The 19,038-nt window shown below is 51.0% G+C and overlaps 2 protein-coding genes and 1 long non-coding RNA gene across 3 annotated transcripts; 2 read left to right on the forward strand and 1 right to left on the reverse strand.

The window, feature by feature from the left end:
• Positions 1 to 343: 343 nt before the first annotated feature.
• On the reverse strand, positions 344 to 2,769 carry LOC308144935. Its single transcript, XR_013937071.1, has 5 exons — positions 2,597 to 2,769; positions 2,060 to 2,098; positions 1,623 to 1,886; positions 1,278 to 1,318; positions 344 to 649 (listed from the first exon to the last, which is right to left on the reverse strand). It is a non-coding gene; the product is annotated as an uncharacterized lncRNA (long non-coding RNA).
• Positions 2,770 to 5,167: 2,398 nt separating this feature from the next.
• On the forward strand, positions 5,168 to 13,413 carry sacm1la (SAC1 like phosphatidylinositide phosphatase a). The gene is made up of 20 exons (XM_080516231.1): positions 5,168 to 5,223; positions 7,309 to 7,406; positions 7,803 to 7,877; positions 7,946 to 8,073; positions 8,208 to 8,357; positions 9,408 to 9,467; positions 9,572 to 9,605; positions 9,685 to 9,786; positions 10,004 to 10,089; positions 10,266 to 10,352; positions 10,494 to 10,562; positions 10,660 to 10,739; positions 10,859 to 10,957; positions 11,032 to 11,170; positions 11,511 to 11,580; positions 11,834 to 11,906; positions 12,016 to 12,109; positions 12,226 to 12,318; positions 12,410 to 12,467; positions 12,544 to 13,413. The coding sequence occupies exons 1-20, from the start codon at positions 5,195 to 5,197 to the stop codon at positions 12,678 to 12,680; spliced, it is 1,761 nt and encodes a 586-aa protein (XP_080372357.1). The 5' UTR covers positions 5,168 to 5,194; the 3' UTR covers positions 12,681 to 13,413.
• A 5,109-nt stretch (positions 13,414 to 18,522) lies between these two features.
• Positions 18,523 to 19,006, forward strand: LOC308144728 (anterior gradient protein 2 homolog; the record flags this gene model as incomplete). The annotated part of the gene is made up of 3 exons (XM_080515908.1): positions 18,523 to 18,654; positions 18,741 to 18,804; positions 18,889 to 19,006. The coding sequence occupies exons 1-3, from the start codon at positions 18,531 to 18,533 to the stop codon at positions 19,004 to 19,006; spliced, it is 306 nt and encodes a 101-aa protein (XP_080372034.1). The 5' UTR covers positions 18,523 to 18,530.
• Between the last annotated feature and the right edge of the window lie 32 nt (positions 19,007 to 19,038).

A 19,038-nucleotide genomic window follows, 5' to 3' on the forward strand; every position in this document is an offset into this window, starting at 1 on the left:
CCAGTTGATCATTTGTTCTAATAAAGTGGACGTGTTGTGCCTCCCCCCCCCCCCCCCATATCAAAGCTGACAAGAAGAAAAAGAGCCATTACCTCAACATTTATGGTCTAAATAGTTCAGACAAGTTTAATAAATAGAAGCACACCTGTAGGTCAGATATTCTGATCTTTGACCCCCCAGTGATGGAGGTTAAAGCTTTAGAGAGTAAATCCTCGTCCCAGTCCACACTGGAGGACTAAATGTTCTCCACCTTCTAAACTTCAGTCCATTTGGTCTCTGAAGCTTCAAATTAAATACAAATGAACCCAATTTTCTTCAGAAAACAAACAAACCATGAAAGCAGTGTGGTCGACTTTTTATTGAACAATGTCCTTCACCGTGGAGAAACCAGAAACCAGCAGCCTGAGGACCGGGTCCACGTCACTGCAGGACCCGCCAGGGACAAGGTCCACGTCGCTGCAGGACCCGTCTGAGGACCGGGTCCACGTCACTGCAGGACCCGTCTGAGGACCGGGTCCACGTTACTGCAGGACCCGTCTGAGGACCGGGTCCACGTCACTGCAGGACCCGTCGGGGACAAGGTCCACGTCACTGCAGGACCCGTCAGGGACAAGGTCTTCTTCCGTCAGTCCAGCAGCTGCAGTCTCACCTGAAGACACAGGACACAGTTCAGCAGACAGTCCGGGGACGGGGACGGGGACAGAGACAGACCAGGTCCCTGCAGTCCGAGGGTCTCAGTGCGCTGCGAGTAAACTTCAGCTTTGATCAGTAGAACCGAAAAAGCGTCTCATCACAGACCGACTCGGAGCTGCAGAACTTATTGTACTACGACACACACAAACCAGCTAGCGACACATTTCAGGTCTTTTTCAAATTAAACTCAGGAGTTTTATTTTGGCAGCCAGTAGAGCTGCAGACTTTAACCTTTAAATGTCTTTACCCTTTTTAACTCCATCAGTTTTACTCAGAAATTCTGTATCTCATCCATTTGATGTAAATTTGCAAACTGCACTTTAGTCCATTGATGTTTTTTCAAAGTGCCTTAAATAAAGTTGCTTTCATAATTGCGCCCTACAGACTTTCCGTCATCACTACCAGATCAGCTCTTTTTCCTCACACCAACTAAATGTTGTGAAAGACTCCTGCAGGCGTCACTCATGTTCTAGGAAACAGACTATTTTAAATCATCATTATATAGATATTTCATTGTGGGCAGTGGACACTGCTTCACCCTGAGAGGGGAACATGTACGAGACCTTCAACGCAACAAAACTTACAGGTGAAACGGGACCACAGCGCCTCCTGGTGGCTGAACCGGCTGCAAGAACAAGAAGACCACATCAGTTCACTGCACTAAGACCCCAGACCTCCAGCGGGGGGGGGGGGGGGGGCGGTGGCCTGGATACTGCAGCTTGAAGAGCCGAGGAGGTTCCTCATGTTGAATCACACAAAAACACTTTGGCTGGAACATCAACCAGATGTTTCCTCTGCAGTAAACAGGCTCGTCGTACCGTCGGTCACTTTCTGTGGTCAGTGCACTGTGAAGGAGCTTCATGTGTAATCAGAGACTCTAGTCTATGAATCATCATCCCACAGGTCACCTGCTGCCCAAACCCACTCACCTGGACACCGACTGGACTGGACAGCCCTCACACCTGGACACCGTCTGGACTGGACAGCCCTCACAGCTGGACACCAACTGGACTGGACAGCCCTCACAGCTGGACACCGTATGGACTGGACAGCCCTCACAGCTGGACACCGACTGGACTGGACAGCCCTCACAGCTGGACACCGTCTGGACTGGACAGCCCTCACAGCTGGACACCGTCTGGACTGGACAGCCCTCACACCTGGACACCGTCTCGGCCCACCGGTCAAACCTGCTGAAAGAAGACAGACTATGAGGACCAGCTCCGTCCCAGACAAGACACACATTCACCTGGGGTGTTCAGTGCACTGTGAAAGAGCTTCATGTTTAATCAGAGACTCTAGTCTAGTGAATCATCATGTCACACCAGTTATTAGTTATTGAGACACGTTATTGCCACACACTCACCTTCAGGTCAACTTGATTCCTTCAGTCTGCATCATTCACCTGAAACACAAGCCAGTGAGGCACATAGAGGCAGTGAGAAATGAGGCAATTCCCTTTGTATATTTCAAATCATATCTCAAAGTCTATTTGAACACAGCAAATTGACTTTCAAAAGTGTTTAAACTGGTAGCTGGGCAAGATCATCTGCACTTCATATTGTAAAACGCACTATTCGAATTAGCCAATTATAAAAGTAGTTTCTTTAATTCTTAATATATACATGCGCATTTAGTTCTTGAGCTCAGGGCTAAACAGGAAGTAGCATTGCTAAGCTAAATCCCTACACAGGAAGTAGCATCGCGGAGCGGAGACACGTGGAGAAGCGCGTGTGAAGCCACTTTGCCCCAACTAAAGATGGCGCCTCCACCGCTCGCTCTGCTTAAAGTCTGTGGTTTACTGTGAACACGTATATTTACAACGATTCCTTGTGTTGCATACCTAATCGCTACCGTAAAGTTAGCGTTGAGGAAAGAATAAAACATGTTTTAACGTACTCACATTACGGAGTCGTTGTCCCGCGCGCAGTCGGCCGGAGCCCCGCGCTCCTCCCCCGGGGGGAGAGACGTGCGAGCCGGGACGCTGCAGGTCGAACAGCCGCTGGTTCCCGTCTCCTCCTCGCGCCTGTTGAGTCCCCCATGCTGGAGCACCACCCGGTGTGGAGCTCCTCTCTGTGGCGGCGGAGCAGGAGAGGCCGGGGGGCGCCGGTCCTCCTCTTATATACGGGTCCTTCTCCCAAACGCTATAGGTGTCTCGAGCTCTGCCTGTTTTAATATCCACGAAGATGTCGGGAAATGTACCTCCGTGTTATAGACCGATTATTACATTAATTGCACTGATGATAGTTTGTTGATCTATATAAAAGCTAAGTATTTGTCCTTAATGGAAAAACTGGAACAGCCGCAGGTTTGTCTTCATTATAGACAGGCGAACAAAAAGACAAAACTCAGTTCGCGCCTCACAGCCCATTCATTTGAGCAGAACAGTTTTAGTTCTTTTATTCTCTTCAGTTGTTCATCAGAACCACCAACATCTCTATTAGATCGTCCCAGCTGGACTGTGTAAAAACATTTTACCCAATGACGACATCAATATGAGGTCAAATCAACATTTCTTTAGTCAACTGACACTTAACCTCAAAACCTAATAAGAGCCCGTATTCTTATGCAACAAGGAGGAATATTTAATTGCAGTGGATCAATGAAAGAGTACCGACTGTTAAAGGCTTATAAAAAATGGTGTTTGATTGAGTTCCATAAGAGTACTCTATGTGTATAAAACAGACCAATTCTAAAAGTTCTCCTGTGGTGAACTTTGGTGGAATGAGTCTGTGACTGAAGGAAACTGTAGAGGGGTGAGAAATATTGCTCAGGAGGGACTTCAGCTCAGACTGGCTCCTCTGAGACCACCTGAGTCCATCTGCACCCCCACCAGGTCACTGGACTGTAGGGTTGCTGTCATTAAACCAATTCTTTAAAAACTCATCCTTTATCCAGGTGTTTTAACAAGTTACAACATCTAACCTTCCCTTTATTTCCAAAATGCTGGAAATACAATTGTTGCAAGTCAGCTGTGTGACTATTTATGGACAAACACCTTACTTTGAGTCTTTTCGGTCGTGTTTTACATTCACCATAGCACAGAGACTCTCTGGTCTACTAATGATCAGGTTCAAAGCACGACAGGATAATAAGCAGACACCGGAGTTTAATTCTATTTTTCATTAAGTTGTATTTAATTTTATTTGTCATTCGAAATAACAAATAATTCTCAGTGACTCCGTCACTGACCAGCCGCTCGGGGGCGTATCGGGTAGATTCAGTCTCAGAGAAAGAACCGAGGTTCCTGCTCTAATTCTCTAAACTGCTATATTCTTACCGCAGGCCAAAGTCCTGGTAATCAGCAGCAGTGTGGAGTGTACCACAGCAACTACTGGAAAAACCACCCCGGAGTTAAACAGTCACAGCCGGGTGACGACAGCAGAAACCATGAAAGCAGTGAAAGATGAGTTGATAACATTAAACTGGGAAAGTGTTTACAAAGACAAAGATCCAGACAACACATGCAATACCTTCTGAGAAATATTAATATCTTTACGTAACAAAAAATATCCAATTAAACACAATAGAAGAAAACAGACATACAGATCAACCTTGAATGACAAAAAGATTACAGAATGCCTGTAAAAAGAAGAATACACTTTACAGACAATTTATCAAACAACAACTGAGGGAGCAGAAGATAAATATCAAAAGTATAAGACTAAATTAACTAAAATTTAAAAGGTATTGGAAAGGAATATTATAGTAAAATATTAAATAATAATAAAAAATAATATAAAAGGAATTTGGGACCCAACCCTCACCGTAACCCACTCCTCCTCTGAGTCTGGTTCTGCAGGTTCTTCTTCCTCTGAGTGTGGTTCTGCAGGTTTCTTCTTGTTCCCTCCCCTGCTTGCTTATGTGGAATTACTGCTTTTTTCTCTGTATAGGTGCTGTGAGATGACTGGTATGTTTTTCTGCTACAAGAATAAAATTGAACTGAATTGAGTTTGACACTAGATAGTTTTTTTTAAATTTCATTTATATATATTTTCAAATATGCCAAGACACAAAACCAAGAGACAACGTTAGTACTAAAACTCCACACAGAAAGGCCCAGTCGGGATTCAAACCCACAACCTTCTCACCAATTCCTGAATTCCTGCTGCTGAAATGTGCCAAACGAAGTTACCTTGTCTGTGCACTGACTAATACCTCACCCTGGTTGAGTTTACTGAAAGGGGTTAAATAAAATACCCCGAGAATTCCTTCTTAGGCAGCTCACTAAATACTGGTTTTGTCTTAAACTCGTGCACAAGGTTAAGATCCAGGAGGCCAAATGCCAGATTATATATGTCTAATCCCACAGAAAGTGTTTTTCCACAACAATGTTCCTTTAACTGTCCACCAGGTTCCGTCCGATCGGAGGTTGCCAGGTTCGCTGACATTGGAAAGGGCGCCCGCTGTAAAGCAGCGTGTGTTTTAGTACTTCCGGTGTCCCGGACCTGGCAACACACACAGATCACTCCGCTGCTGTCGTCACTCAGTCTCAGCGAAGATGGCGACCGCCTACGAGAGATATAATTTGTGAGTACCTTTTAAAATCCACCTCATCGAGTTCCGCGATCTGTCCGCGCGTGTGACCGAGTGTGAGCGCCGCGAGGCGGGGCAGCGAGCCGCGGGGAGCCGGGGAGCCCCCCCCCCCCCCCCCCCCCGGCCCGGGGGCAGCGGCAGGGCGGAGACAGGCTGAAGTTTGCTGACAGGCTGTGCTGGTGCATTAACTAGCTCTACATTAACCAGCTCCACGTTAACCAGCTCCACATTGACCAGCTCCACGTTAACCAGCTCCACGTTGACCAGCTCCACGTTGACTAGCTCCACAGTAACTAGCTCTACATTACATTAACTAGCTCTACATTAACTAGCTCTACATTAACTAGCTTCACATTAACTAGCTCTACATTAACTAGCTCCACGTTAACCAGCTCCACATTGACCAGCTCCACGTTGACTAGCTCCACAGTAACTAGCTCTACATTACATTAACTAGCTCTACATTAACTAGCTCTACATTAACTAGCTTCACATTAACTAGCTCTACATTAACTAGCTCCACGTTAACCAGCTCCACATTGACCAGCTCCACATTGACCAGCTCCACAGTAACTAGCTCTACAGTACATTAACTAGCTCTACATTAACTAGCTCCACATTAACTAGCTCCACATTAACTAGCTCCACATTAACCAGCTCCACGTTAACTAGCTTCACAGTAACTAGCTCCACATTAACCAGCTCCACAGTAACTAGCTTCACACAGTAACTAGCTCCACATTAACTAGCTTCACCACCCAAAGCTCTGTATGTATGCACACGCGTCAGTCAGTTAGTTAGTCAGTCAGTTAGTTAGTCAGTTAGTTAGTCAGTTAGTTAGTCAGTTAGTTCGTTAGTCAGTTAGTTAGTCAGTTAGTTAGTCAGTTAGTTGGTTAGTCAGTTAGTTAGTCAGTTAGTTAGTCAGCAGCTTCGGCTCCTTGTTACTTCATGAATGTCCCTGATCAGTTTGAAGACTGAGGACAGTTATTGAGTCAGTGGTGTGTGTGTGTGTGTGTGTGTGTGTGTGTGTGTGTGTGTGTGTGTGCGTGCGTGCGTGCGTGCGTGCGTGCGTGCGTGCGTGCGTGCGTGCGTGCGTGTGCGTGCGCGCGCGCGTGCGTGTGTACCTTCCCACACACACACCCAGTCAACCAGTGTGTGTGTGTGTGTGTGTGTGTGTGTGTGTGTGTGTGTGCGCGTGTGTACCTTCCCACACACACACCCAGTCAACCAGTCCTTCCTGTCCTCCCCTGCAGGCCTGTGTCTTCAGGCAGTAGAAAGAGAGCAGGTCTGGTCCTGCAGCAGTTCAGGGCCACGTGTGCTGGACCTGGTCCACCTGGACAGGTGGAGGCTTGTCCACCTGGACAGGTGGAGGCATGTCCACCTGTCCAGGTGGAGGCTGGTCCACCTGGACAGGTGGAGGCTTGTTCACCTGGACAGGTGGAGGCTGGTCCACCTGGACAGGTGGAGGCTTGTTCACCTGGACAGATGGAGGCATGTTCACCTGGACAGGTGGAGGCATGTCCACCTGTCCAGGTGGAGGCTGGTCCACCTGGACAGGTGGAGGCTTGTTCACCTGGACAGGTGGAGGCTTGTTCACCTGGACAGATGGAGGCATGTTCACCTGGACAGGTGGAGGCTGGTCCACCTGGACAGGTGGAGGCATGTCCACCTGTCCAGGTGGAGGCTGGTCCACCTGGACAGGTGGAGGCTTGTTCACCTGGACAGGTGGAGGCATGTCCACCTGGACAGGTGGGGCGGCCGTCCATCACAGAGACACAGTCACCTGGTAACCTGGTCCTCTGGTGTTTCCACGGTGGGAGGAAACCAGAGACAAGCTGTCCTCACTCATGCTGTCCTTCAGGAGACGAGTTGGACTCCTTCATTGTCCCCCCTGCTGGTCGCCAAGCAACAAGTTTCATTGTGATTTGTCCCTCACGTCTTCATATCATTTGTTCCATGAACCAAAACGCACTCGGAGCTTTGTGGAGCCATACTTTTGTTTTGAAAACTTGTCTGTGAGACAGGAAGTGGAAGAGACGTGGGAAGTGGACTGATGTGGTCCACGTGGTTGTCTTGCAGGCACACGACCCCGGAGAAGTTCTACATCGAGGCCTGCGATGAGGGGGCCGACGCCGTCCTGGCCATCGACCGGGTGTCCAACGAGATGACGCTCACAGGTAGGGGGGGGGGGGGGGGGGGGGGGGCACATCTGGAGTCCAGCTGTTTTCAGCTCGTCAGTTCAAATGCTGTGAACGAATCAAACGCTCATATTTGCAGCCCGATGAAAGACGGCGGTTCAGTCTGTGTCTCCAGGTGTGTGTGAGTGGGCGGAGCCCTCTGAGGTCAGGGGGCGTGGCCCTCTGAGGGCAGGGGGCGTGGCCAGGATGAGTCTTTCTAAAGTAGTTGATGATGGTCGTTCCTGTCCATCCTGTGGTCCTGGACATTTTGTTCAGGGTGGAGGTTGGAGGTGAAGCCTGACGGAGGTTTACTGAACCGCGGGGGGGCTTCACTCATTTCTCCTGGAAGCTGTTTTACCTGTGAAACGAGTTTAACCAGCTGCTCCGATCTCTCAGGGAAGAAGGACGTCCCTCCGTCGGCGGTCACCAAACCCATCTGTGGCATCATGGGAACCATCCGGCTGGTGGCAGGTGGGTGCAGCGGCGCCGGGAGGCGTTCAGGCCGTCCTGCCGTCTGACCGAACGCTCCGCCTCCACAGGGATGTACCTGATCGTCATCACCAGGAAGAGGAACGTGGGCAGTCTGATGGGACACTCCGTGTGGAAGGCCGTGGACTTTGACGTCATCTCCTACAAGAAGACGGTGCTGCACCTCTCCGAGATCCAGGTCAGTCGGACCGGGCCGAGGCCTGCGACGGACAGGAAGCCAACCGTGACCACGATGCAGGACCTGGGAACGAGAAGCAGCCGTCAGGAGTTTTCCTGAAACCCTCCAACCCTGTCTCCGTCTTCCTCCTGCAGTCTCAGGAGAACAAGACCTTCCTGTCCATGATGAACAACGTTCTGGCCACGGACGGCTTCTACTTCTGCACGGACTTCGACCTGACGCACACCCTGCAGCGACTGTCCAACACCAGCCCCGACTTCCAGGAGATGAGCCTGCTGGAGCGGGTGAAGCTTCCTCCGCCTCTCGACAGGCCTCTTTACTGACCCTGACCCTATCCCTAAACCCTGACCCTAAACCCTGACCCTAAACCCTGACCCTAACCCTATCCCTAACCCTGACCCTAAACCCTAACCCTAACCCTAAACCCTGACCCTAACCCTATCCCTGACCCTAACCCTAACACTAAACCCTATCCCTAACCCTGACCCTAAACCCTATCCCTGACCCTAAACCCTATCCCTGACCCTAAACCCTATCCCTATCCATAACCCTAACCGTAAACCCTATCCCTAACCCTGACCCTAAACCCTGACCCTAACCCTATCCCTAACCCTGACCCTAAACCCTGACCCTCCAGACACTGACCGGCTTTATCTGCTGCTCGTCATCAAGTCTCGCAGTCTGACTGTCCAGGATGTTCATCATGTTCAGATCGTATGACGTCCGTCTGTCCACACCTAAAACCTACGTCCAGGTTTAGTGCCGTTGTCCTTCACAGCCGCTAGCTTGAGGGTTTATCACGGCTCGTATCAAACTGTTTAAAGCCACCTAATGTCATTTTAGAGCTGAGTTTGTTTACTTCAGCACAGTTTCCTCAGTTTGTTGGTAGAATCTTCAGCATGTTGACTTTATAACCGTCACAATGATGAACCAGAACAAATCCAAAATCAGAGCCACTTCCAAATTCAACATAATCATCAGTTTAACAAATACAGCAAAAGTAGTTTCTATTTCGTGTCCTGACATGTGGACACATCGTTTTCCCACGTTTCTGATTCGTTCCGACTTGTTCTGACTTCTGGCATCTTCTAACGTCTTCTTACGTCTTCTAACGTGTTCTTACGTCTTCTAACGTCTTCTAACGTGTTCTAACGTGTTCTTACGTCTTCTAACGTCTTCTAACGTGTTCTAACGTCTTCTAACGTCTTCTAACGTGTTCTAACGTCTTCTAACGTGTTCTAACGTCTTCTAACGTGTTCTTACGTCTTCTAACGTCTTCTGGTTTGTCCTGATGTGTCATCACACGTCCTGACATGTCCTCCGCTGGTTTGCAGGCTGACCAGAGGTTTGTGTGGAACGGGAACCTGCTGAGAGAACTGGCGGGGCAGCCGGAGGTGATTCTTCTGCCTGTTGATCATCATTCATGTCCCTCATGTTGCTGATGTCCTCGACGTCCCTCATGTCCCCGTGATGACCTGATCTGTGTTTGTGTCCACAGTTGCACAGGTTTGCCCTCCCTGTGGTCCATGGCTGTATCCTTTACTGCTCCGGAACCTTCTGGTTCTCAGTGTCTTTGAGAGGCCGAAGCTTTCTTTGACCCTCCGGTTCCAGTCATCGTCATGAAGCCTTGTCGGATCAACGGGAAGATCTTCGAGTGGATCCTCATCTCCAGGAGGAGCTGCTTCAGAGCTGGAGTCAGATATTATGTCAGAGGTGAGGAACCCCCGGTTCTCCTGACGGAGATCCTCCGTCGTCTGGACTCACTGTCACCAAAGACCTTTTTACGCCTGCGAGGGGACATATTTGATGATTTCTGTCTTGAACGTAGTTCTACCGCTTGATTTCTCTCAGACGTCCCGTCTTTTCTGAGGCGTGTTGACGTAAACACAGGGACGTATTTGTGTTGACGTGGAGACGTCTGTGTCCTCAGGCATCGACTCCGAGGGCCACGCTGCTAACTTTGTGGAGACGGAACAGATCGTGTTGTACGAAGGAGCCAAAGCTTCCTTTGTGCAGGTTCGTCTCTCTGACGCACTTCCAAACACTTCGTAGCTTAACTCTTCATTACCGTCACATTTCTGCCCATTTGAACTTTATTTAACATACAGCGCAATATGGACCAGCCGCCACTGACTCTGGCCTCTGATTGGTTGATTCTCTGTCCTCTGTCCTCTGTCCTCTGTCCTCAACAGACACGAGGCTCGATGCCTTTTTACTGGAGTCAGAGACCCAACCTGAAGTACAAACCCAAACCCATCATCAGCAAAACCATGAGCCATGTAAGAGCCAGAGGGGACGGGACGGTGAGGGGGACGGGAGGGGGACGGGGAGGGGGACGGGAGGGGGGGGGGGACGAGGGGGACGGGACAGGAGGGGAGGGGAGAGGGACGGGACAGGATAATCACTCTCATGTTTCACAGCTGGACGGCTTCCAGAGACACTTTGACTCCCAGCTCCTGATCTACGGGAAGCAGACCATCCTCAACCTGGTAACCCCCCCCCCCCCCTCACCCCTCCCCCCCACCCCCGTCACTGTGGTCCTGCTGGCTAGCAGCAGTGCAGGTCTGATCACCTGACTGTGTCCAGGTGAACCAGAAGGGCTCTGAGAAGCCGCTGGAGCAGGCCTTCGCCAAGATGGTGTCCGGCATGAACAACGGCTTGCTCAAGTGAGTTTCTGGACGTCCCTCGTGAATTTAAAGTCCAAAATGACGTCCCGTTCTGTCCAATCATGTCAACATGGAAGGTGTCAGAGTTCCGTGGTAAACAAAGTGTCTCCTGTCTGCAGCTACATCGCCTTCGACTTCCACAAAGAGTGCAGCCACATGAGGTGGGAGAGGCTCCAGATCCTGGTGGACTCTGTGACCGAGACCCAGGACGACTATGGGTGTGTCCCCCTCATGTCCCCCTCACCCCCCCCATGTCAAAAACACAGACATGTAACTGTGTGTGTGTGTGCAGGTACTTCATGGTGACCTCTGAGGGGAAGACGGTGTCCTACCAGAAAGGCGTCTTCCGCAGTAACTGCATGGACTGTTTGGACAGAACCAACGTGATCCAGAGTCTGTTGGCCCGCCGCTCGCTACAGTCCCAGCTGCAGGTGGGTCCCTGCTCACAGCCACTGTGGAGCCACTGCCCCGGGGCTGTAGAGCCACTACCCCGGGGCTGTGGAGCCACTGCCCTGGGACTATAGAGCCACTGCCCCGGGGGCTATAGAGCCACTGCCCCGGGGCTATAGAGCCACTGCCCCGGGGCTATAGAGCCACTACAGATTGGCAGTAGAGTCACGTATGTTATGGCCTTTCCCTATATGTGAAAAATGTGTCAATATTTTGTGTGTGTGTGTGTGTGTGTGTGTGTGTGTGTGTGTGTGTGTGTGTGTGTGTGTGTGTGTGCGTGTGCGTGTGCGTGTGCGCGTGCGCGTGTGCGTGTGTGTGCAGAGAGTGGGCGTCCTCAACGTGGGCCAGCGTATTGAGGAGCAGGCGGAGTTTGAGAAGATCTATAAGAACGGTGAGTGACGGTGCTCTGGGCCAGCAGTGATCAGCAGAGATCAGTGATCAGCAGAGATCAGCAGTGATCAGCAGAGATCAATAGTGTTCAGTGTTCAGCAGAGATCAGCAGTGATCAGTAGAGATCAATAGTGTTCAGCAGTGATCAGCAGAGATCAGCAGTGATCAGTAGAGATCAATAGTGTTCAGTGATCAGCAGTGATCAGCAGAGTGAGCTCATCTCTGTGTGTGTGTGTGTGTTGCTCTCTAACCAGCATGGGCTGACAATGCCAATGCATGCGCTGTACAGTACGCAGGGACAGGAGCCTTAAAAACAGACTTCACCAGGTACAGTATGTCCACACACACACACACACACACACACACACACACACACACACACACACACACACACACACACACACACACAGACTGTCACACAGCTTGTGCCCCCCAGGACGGGGAAGAGGACGAGGTGGGGGCTGCTGATGGACGGCTGGAACTCCATGATCCGCTACTACAAGAACAACTTCTCTGACGGCTTCCGGCAGGTACAGAGTCCGTCCCTGGAGCAGCTGGTCTTCATGGGGGGGGTTAGGGGGGTTTGGGGGGGGGGGGGGGGGGGGGTCTGGACTGTGTGGTGGGTTACAGGTGTCGTTGCTTCCAGGACGCCATCGACTTGTTCCTGGGGAACTTCGCAGTGGACGAGACGGAGGGTCCCACGCCGCTGCGCGTCCAGAAGGACTGGAAGTTCCTGACGGTCAGTTCCTCCGTCTGCTTCCTGTCTGGCCTCGGCGGTGCGCTGGCTAACCCCCCCCCCCCCCCCCCCCCCCCCCCCATTGTCGTTCCAGCTGCCCATCATCATGCTGGTGGCCTTCTCCATGTGCATCGTCTGTCTGCTGATGGCCGGTGAGTTCTGTCCCCTCACACTTTAAGAGGGACGGACGGAGAGACGGAGCTCCTGACCCCGCTGCTTGTCTTGCAGGCGACACCCTGACGGAGACGCTGGCCTACGTCATGTTCTGGGGCGCCGCCAGCACCATCACAGCCACCATCATCCTGTTCAACGGTCAGGACTTTGTGGACGCGCCCAAACTGGTTCACAAGGAAAAGATGGACTGAATGTGTGTGTGAGGAGCAGGTCTGCCTGGACGGCCCCTCCTCTGGAACACTGGTGTCCTCTGTGTCTCCGTCGCCTCCTCTGTCTGTCTCACTTTGTCTCCATGGGTTGATTCTGTTGGCGAGTGGAAGTCGTTTTTGTCTTTTTTCTTTGATCAGACTCTTTCTGTCCTGATTCTTCTGTCCATCTGTCCTAAAGAACGTATATGAGCACATTTCCATGTTGAGTTCCTCGATGATGATGATGATGATGATGATGATGATGAACACGGTGAGTTTGAATGTAATGAGCCTTACAAATGTGTGTCTGAAATCTAAATCTGGCTGACCTGACGGAGCATCTTCCTCCTCAGCTCATCTGGAGAAGCAGCAGTTATTTATTCGCTGAGTTCTTTCCAGGTGTAATTTGTACTTTGGGCGATAAACTAGATTATGTCACTGGCCGATCGGCCGCCGGTGAACCTGAGCAGCCCGACGCCTCGCGAGGGTCCAAGTGTCTCCGCTTGTCCCGAAGGCCGGACTCGTTGTGGGACGTCCCAGATGACGGGAGATCGGAGGCGTCTAACTCATTTTAACCTTTGAATAACGTCGTCACCTTTTGTTTCAGGCCACAGAATGACGAGCAGTTTGTCTGAACTTGGTGGGAAAAGTTGACCTTAAAGAAAATAATAGTGCTGTTTCAGTATGCTAATCATTTCCATGATGGTTTCTGGTGTAAAATACAGTAAAGCATCCAACAACCACGTGTGTCTTGTCTTGGTTCTGAGGGGCCGTTCACACAGTGAAGGTTTGAACAGGGGATGTTAATTCTGGAGGCTGCAGCTCAGGGCCTGTAGGGCTGTAGGGCTGCAAGGCAGACGCCTCCACCGCTGCTGTTTCACTGAACTGGTTACGGACGAGTTCGTGGAGTATTTAAGAAGAACCAGGCCTCAATATGGCCGTTTTCAGACGATTCAGGGTTCAGTTCTACCGCAGCGTGCCAGGCGAAGGTCCTTCTGCCTGGACGGGGTGTGATGGAGTACCAGGGGCACCGTGGCCACATCAACTACAACCTCCAGACATCTCAATCAAATTAAAGTCCTCGGTTCTGGGCCACGGTTCTGGTCCTCGGTTCTGGGCCACGGGTTCTGGTCCTTGGTTCTGGGCCACGGTTCTGGTCCTCGGTTCTGGGCCACGGTTCTGGGCCACGGTTCTGGTCCTCGGTTCTGGGCCACGGTTCTGGGTAACGTGTGAAGCGTCTTGTTTTTGTGTGTCATGACACAAAGTCAGGCAGCCAGGCTGTGTTGGTCAAAGTAGTGGAAGAACGAGAAAACGTCAGTCATCAACGTTCCTGGTTCCATAAAGGTTCAGTGAAATAAAAAATACATCAAATTGATGGATTGAAACCAGCAGCAGGTGGAGCTGCTCCACCCGCCTCACTGCCTCAAACACGCCTTGCAAAAGTCGGTTTTTTTTCTCATTTAGCCAACTGGGGCAGAACCAATCAGCTGAAAACATTTGATATTGAACGTTGAGGTCCACTGAGTTCCCCAGCAGGGGGCGCTGTGGACTCATCTGACTGCCTCGTTCAACACCACGTCTTTAATTCCCTCTGAAGCATCATCATGTTAGAAAAACACAGCAGCTCCGACTCTTCTCATCTTTCCAACTGAACGACTCAAACTTTCCTCTTTCCAACTGAACGACTCAAACTTTCCTCTTTCCAACTGAACGACTCAAACTTTCCTCTTTCCAACTGAACGACTCAAACTTTCCTCTTTCCAACTGAACGACTCAAACTTTCCTCTTTCCAACTGAACGACTCAAACTTTCCTCTTTCCAACTGAACGACTCAAACTTTCCTCTTTCCAACTGAACGACTCAAACTTTCCTCTTTCCAACTGAACGACTCAAACTTTCCTCTTTCCAACTGAACGACTCAAACTTTCCTCTTTCCAACTGAACGACTCAAACTTTCCTCTTTCCAACTGAACGACTCAAACTTTCTTCTTTCCAGTGACAAAATGTGACATTTATCAGTTGCTGACGACTTTAAGTTCTCAAAACCTCTTCAACCATTTGTTCTTTGAAACATTTAATGTTTGTTAATGTAACATTCATTTATAGTGTGTGTGTGTGTGTGTGTGTGTGTGTGTGTGTGTGTGTGTGTGTGTGTGTGTGTGTGTGTGTGTGTGTGTGTGTGTGTGTGTGTGTGTGTGTGTGTGTGTGTGTGTGTGTCAGGGCAGGGTTGAGTGCAGCTGTTGAATGGTGAGTGTTAATAGTAGCAGAGCAAATATTGGCAGTGAAAACACAGTGAGGGGGAGGAGGAGGAAGTGAGGGGGAGGGGGAGGAGGAGGAGGGGGGGGAGGAGGAGAAGGAGGAGGAGGAGAGGAGGAGGAAGAGGAAGTGAGGGGGAGGGGGAGGAGGAGGAGGAGGAGGAGGAGGAGGAGAGAGAGGAGGAGAGGAGGAGAGGAGGAGGAGGAGGAGAGGGGGAGGAGCAGGGGGAGGAGGTGAGGAGGAGGAGAGGAGGAGAGGAGGAGGAGGAGGAGAGGAGGAGTCTCAGAACAGTAAGGCCAGCTCAGCTCTAAACTCCACATCCTGGTTCCACTGAGTCGTTATTGATTCAGTTCCTCTTCAGTTTCCTACGAAGAACAAACATTGACGTCCTGAAGGCCAAACTGCTTCCTGGACCAACTATGATGACGAGGTGAATGACACAGGGCCAGCAGGGCCCCCCCAGACCCCCAGCAGGGCCCCAGCAGGGCCCCAGCAGGGCCCCAGCAGGGCCCCCCCAGACCCCCAGCAGGGCCCCAGCAGGGCCCCAGTAGGGCCCCAGTAGGGCCCCAGCAGACCCCCCAGCAGGGCCCCAGCAGGGCCCCAGCAGGGCCCCAGCAGACCCCCCAGCAGACCCCCCAGCAGACCCCCAGCTGGTCAAAACTACATCTATGACGTCACACAACTACCAACACATTTCTATGTTACCTGGAAATCAGTTCTGTACGATTGAAACGTTTCCAGGATATTTTTCATTTCATTCACAACAATAACTGACAGAGAACAGAAGGAATAACCTGCATCAAACTATATAGTTAATATATTGTTAATATATAGTTGATATATAGTTTCTATATTGTTTAATATATAGTTAATATACAGTTTCTATACAGTTTCTATATAGTTTCTATACAGTTTCCAACTGTTCCTCTGAATAACAGTTTGCAGCTCAGAGGAAAGAGAAAGTGTCGTCTGGTGAAGCAGCTTGACTCACAAAGCAGCAGCTGAAAGGACTCATTGAGGGGGGGGGGGTTGTCACCGTGGGGGGGGGGGGGGGGGGGGGGGGGGGGGGGGGGGGGGGGGGGGGGGGGGGAACAAAGCCTCCTTTGACTCTGAACTCCACCGGAGCCCCAGGAGACGGTTCAGATGAGACAGATAAAGTTCGGGACAGTTTGAGTCTTCAGACCTTCAGACCTGCAGGATTTATTGTAAACAAACCTGGAGAATCTGTTTATTTTAATACTTTATTTGTCTTTTATTGGAGCTTTACTGCAGTGATCTGGTCTGGACCGTGGCCTGGTCTGGACTGTGGTCTGGTCTGGTCTGGACTCAGTGGTCTGATCTGATCTGGTCTGGTCTGGTCTGGTCTTGCAATATTTCCACTTTGATGTGAATATTTTCACTTTGATCTCACAAAGGAGGCTTAGGCTACTGCTAACCATTAGCGCTATGAGCAATGCACCGCTGCACCTCAAAATAGTTGTTTTTTAAAAATGATGTAAAATGGTTAGTTTTACATCGGTATGTAAGAAACCCCTCGGGCTATGTGCTCTGCACTGCGGCACAATGTCCAACTGTCCAACTGACTAACTCTGAGTATGTGGACCCTGAACCGCTTTCCTTTCCCCTGTCCTCCTCTGTCCCCTGTCCTCGTTCCCCCGTCCCCCCCTGTCCTCAGTCCTCCTCTGTCCCCTGTCCTCTGTCCCCTGTCCTCCCCTGTCCCCCCCTGTCCTCAGTCCTCCTCTGTCCCCTGTCCTCAGTCCTCCTCGTTCCCCTGTCCTCCCCTGTCCCCCCCTGTCCTCAGTCCTCCTCTGTCCCCTGCCATCCATCCTGTCTAGTTCCTTGATAGTTTAGTTGTTGTGTCCCCAGTGGTCCATTTAAATGTGAAGTTACTGTTTTTTTATTGTCTTGTACATCGTCTGGTTGTATTTTGTTCTGGGACTCGTCTTGTCTTCTTGTCCTGTGGGACATTTCTTTCATCGGCCTGTCTCGAGACAACCGGTGGAAATGAGTCTGTGGCCCTAATCGGACATGTTTACATGCAACATGTCCATTACTATGTCCTGTCCCTATTTCAATAAATCAATAAATGAAAAATGGTGGGCAGTGGAGGTTGGAATGGAACCTGCAACCTTCATGTCGTAGAGAGACCGCTCTACCAACTGCTCGTCCAAAGTTGTGGATGCTTGGATCTGCTGTGTGTGTGTGTGTGTGTGTGTACGTGGCAGCAGGGACTCGTCCAGCGCTGACTCGTCGTTGGCGTCCCGCAGCCTGCAGCATCTCGCCCTGCGGCAGAACAAACAGTCAAAGTGTCTCCAACTGTCTCTCCCTGCCGGCTGTGAGACGGACGTCCTCGTTGGACAGGCCGAGAGACAGAGTCTTACTGCTGAGACGTGCTTCTGTCCCCCGTCCCCGCGGGACTCGTCCGTCCAGACGTCCTGGTCCACGACTCCAGGACGAGTCCTGGTTTACAGCCGGACTCCAGGATGTGTGAAGGCGGAACCGGAGGAGGCGAAGGAACCGCTGAAGTCCGGGTGAGTCAGCGTTCCCGCAGAGCGGGAGGAGGATGTGGGCGGAGCTTCGTGGATGTGGGCGGAGCTTCGCGGAGCGCCAGGTGCTTTAAAAGGGGGGCCGGCGCAGCGGCAGGTAGGACTCACCTTCTCACCTTCTCAGCGTCTCACCTGAGCACCACAGGTAAGGCGACTCCAGGAAACCCCGTCCTTCTCTACTTAGAACCAAACGAGCTGAGTCACTGACTCTCTTGTTCTGGGTCATTGAGGTTCTATTCACCAGGAAACCACAGAACGTCGTTTTGCTGTTGTGATTCTTCAAAGGTTCATTTTTCCAGACGAGTTGAATCAAAAGGCGTTTCCGTTATTTCATTAACTAACGAAGGTTCTGGAAGGTTCTGGAAGGTTCTGGAAGAGTCTTGAAAATGTCTGAAACTAAAGTGTGAGAACGAGTTACTGAGTTACTGAGTTACTGAGTTACTGAGTCCTCTGAGGTCTGGGATGTGATGTGAGCCGGTTCTGAAGAACCAGACCTGGACCGGTTCTCTGTGGCTCTGCTGTGAAGGTTCTGCAGCTTCACAGTTTCTGTCCTGAGAGGAAACATGTTGACCTGGTTTGACAGCTGAGCGGTAAAACCAGCCTCCCTACCAGAACCCTACCAGAACCAGCCTCCCTACCGGAACCAGCTTCCCTACCGGAACCAGCCTCCCTACCGGAACCAGCTACCCTACCAGAACCAGCCTCCCTACCGGAACCAGCCTCCCTACCGGAACCAGCCTCCCTACCAGAACCAGCCTCCCTACCAGAACCAGCCTCCCTACCAGAACCAGCCTCCCTACGGGAGGACAGCCTTTCTGTTTCGTCTTGTCGGCAGACAAACCGTCAGTCGTTGACGGTTCCCACCTGCTGATCCAGAACTTCGTTCAGCCTCGGAACGTGAAGTTCGAGGCCTGAACAAAGTTGGAGAACATCAGAGAACGTTAGAGAACGTTAGAGAACTTTAGAAGGTCAGAGAACGTTAGAGAATGTCAGAGAACGTGGGTTCCCACAGGATCATCACCACCCGTCTTTTGATCCAGGAGCTGTAAAGATGATCAAAGCCGTGTCGGTCCTCCTGGTCCCGGTCCTGGTCCTGGTCCTGGTCCTGGTCTCCACCACCTTTGCCAGCTATGTGCCGAAAACTGGCAAGAGGATCCCCCAGACCCTGTCCCGAGGTGAGTGAAGACCCTCCTGAACCTGGACCTGAGGGCGGGTCCCTGGTTCCACCTGAAGGAGAATGTCAGTACTCTTGTCTGTCCAGGTTGGGGGGACCAGCTGATCTGGGCTCAGACCTACGAGGAGGGTCTGTACTGGTCCAGGTCCAAGTAAGAAACAACTCCCGTTATTTGAATGGTAGTTCTGGATTTGTTGTCCTGGTGTTGATGGTGAAGGTCTGGTTGGTTCTCCAGGAACAAGCCTCTGATGGTCCTGTTCCACCTGGAAGACTGTCCTCACAGCCTGGGTGAGTCCAACTCCTGTAGTCCAACTCCTGTAGTTCAACTCCTGGTAGTTCATCTCCTCTGGTAGTTCAGCTCCTGGTAGTTCATCTCCTGGTAGTT

The sequence above is a fragment of the Blennius ocellaris genome (assembly GCF_963422515.1).
Source record: "Blennius ocellaris genome assembly, chromosome: 20".
NCBI classification, from domain to species: Eukaryota; Metazoa; Chordata; class Actinopteri; order Blenniiformes; family Blenniidae; genus Blennius; species Blennius ocellaris.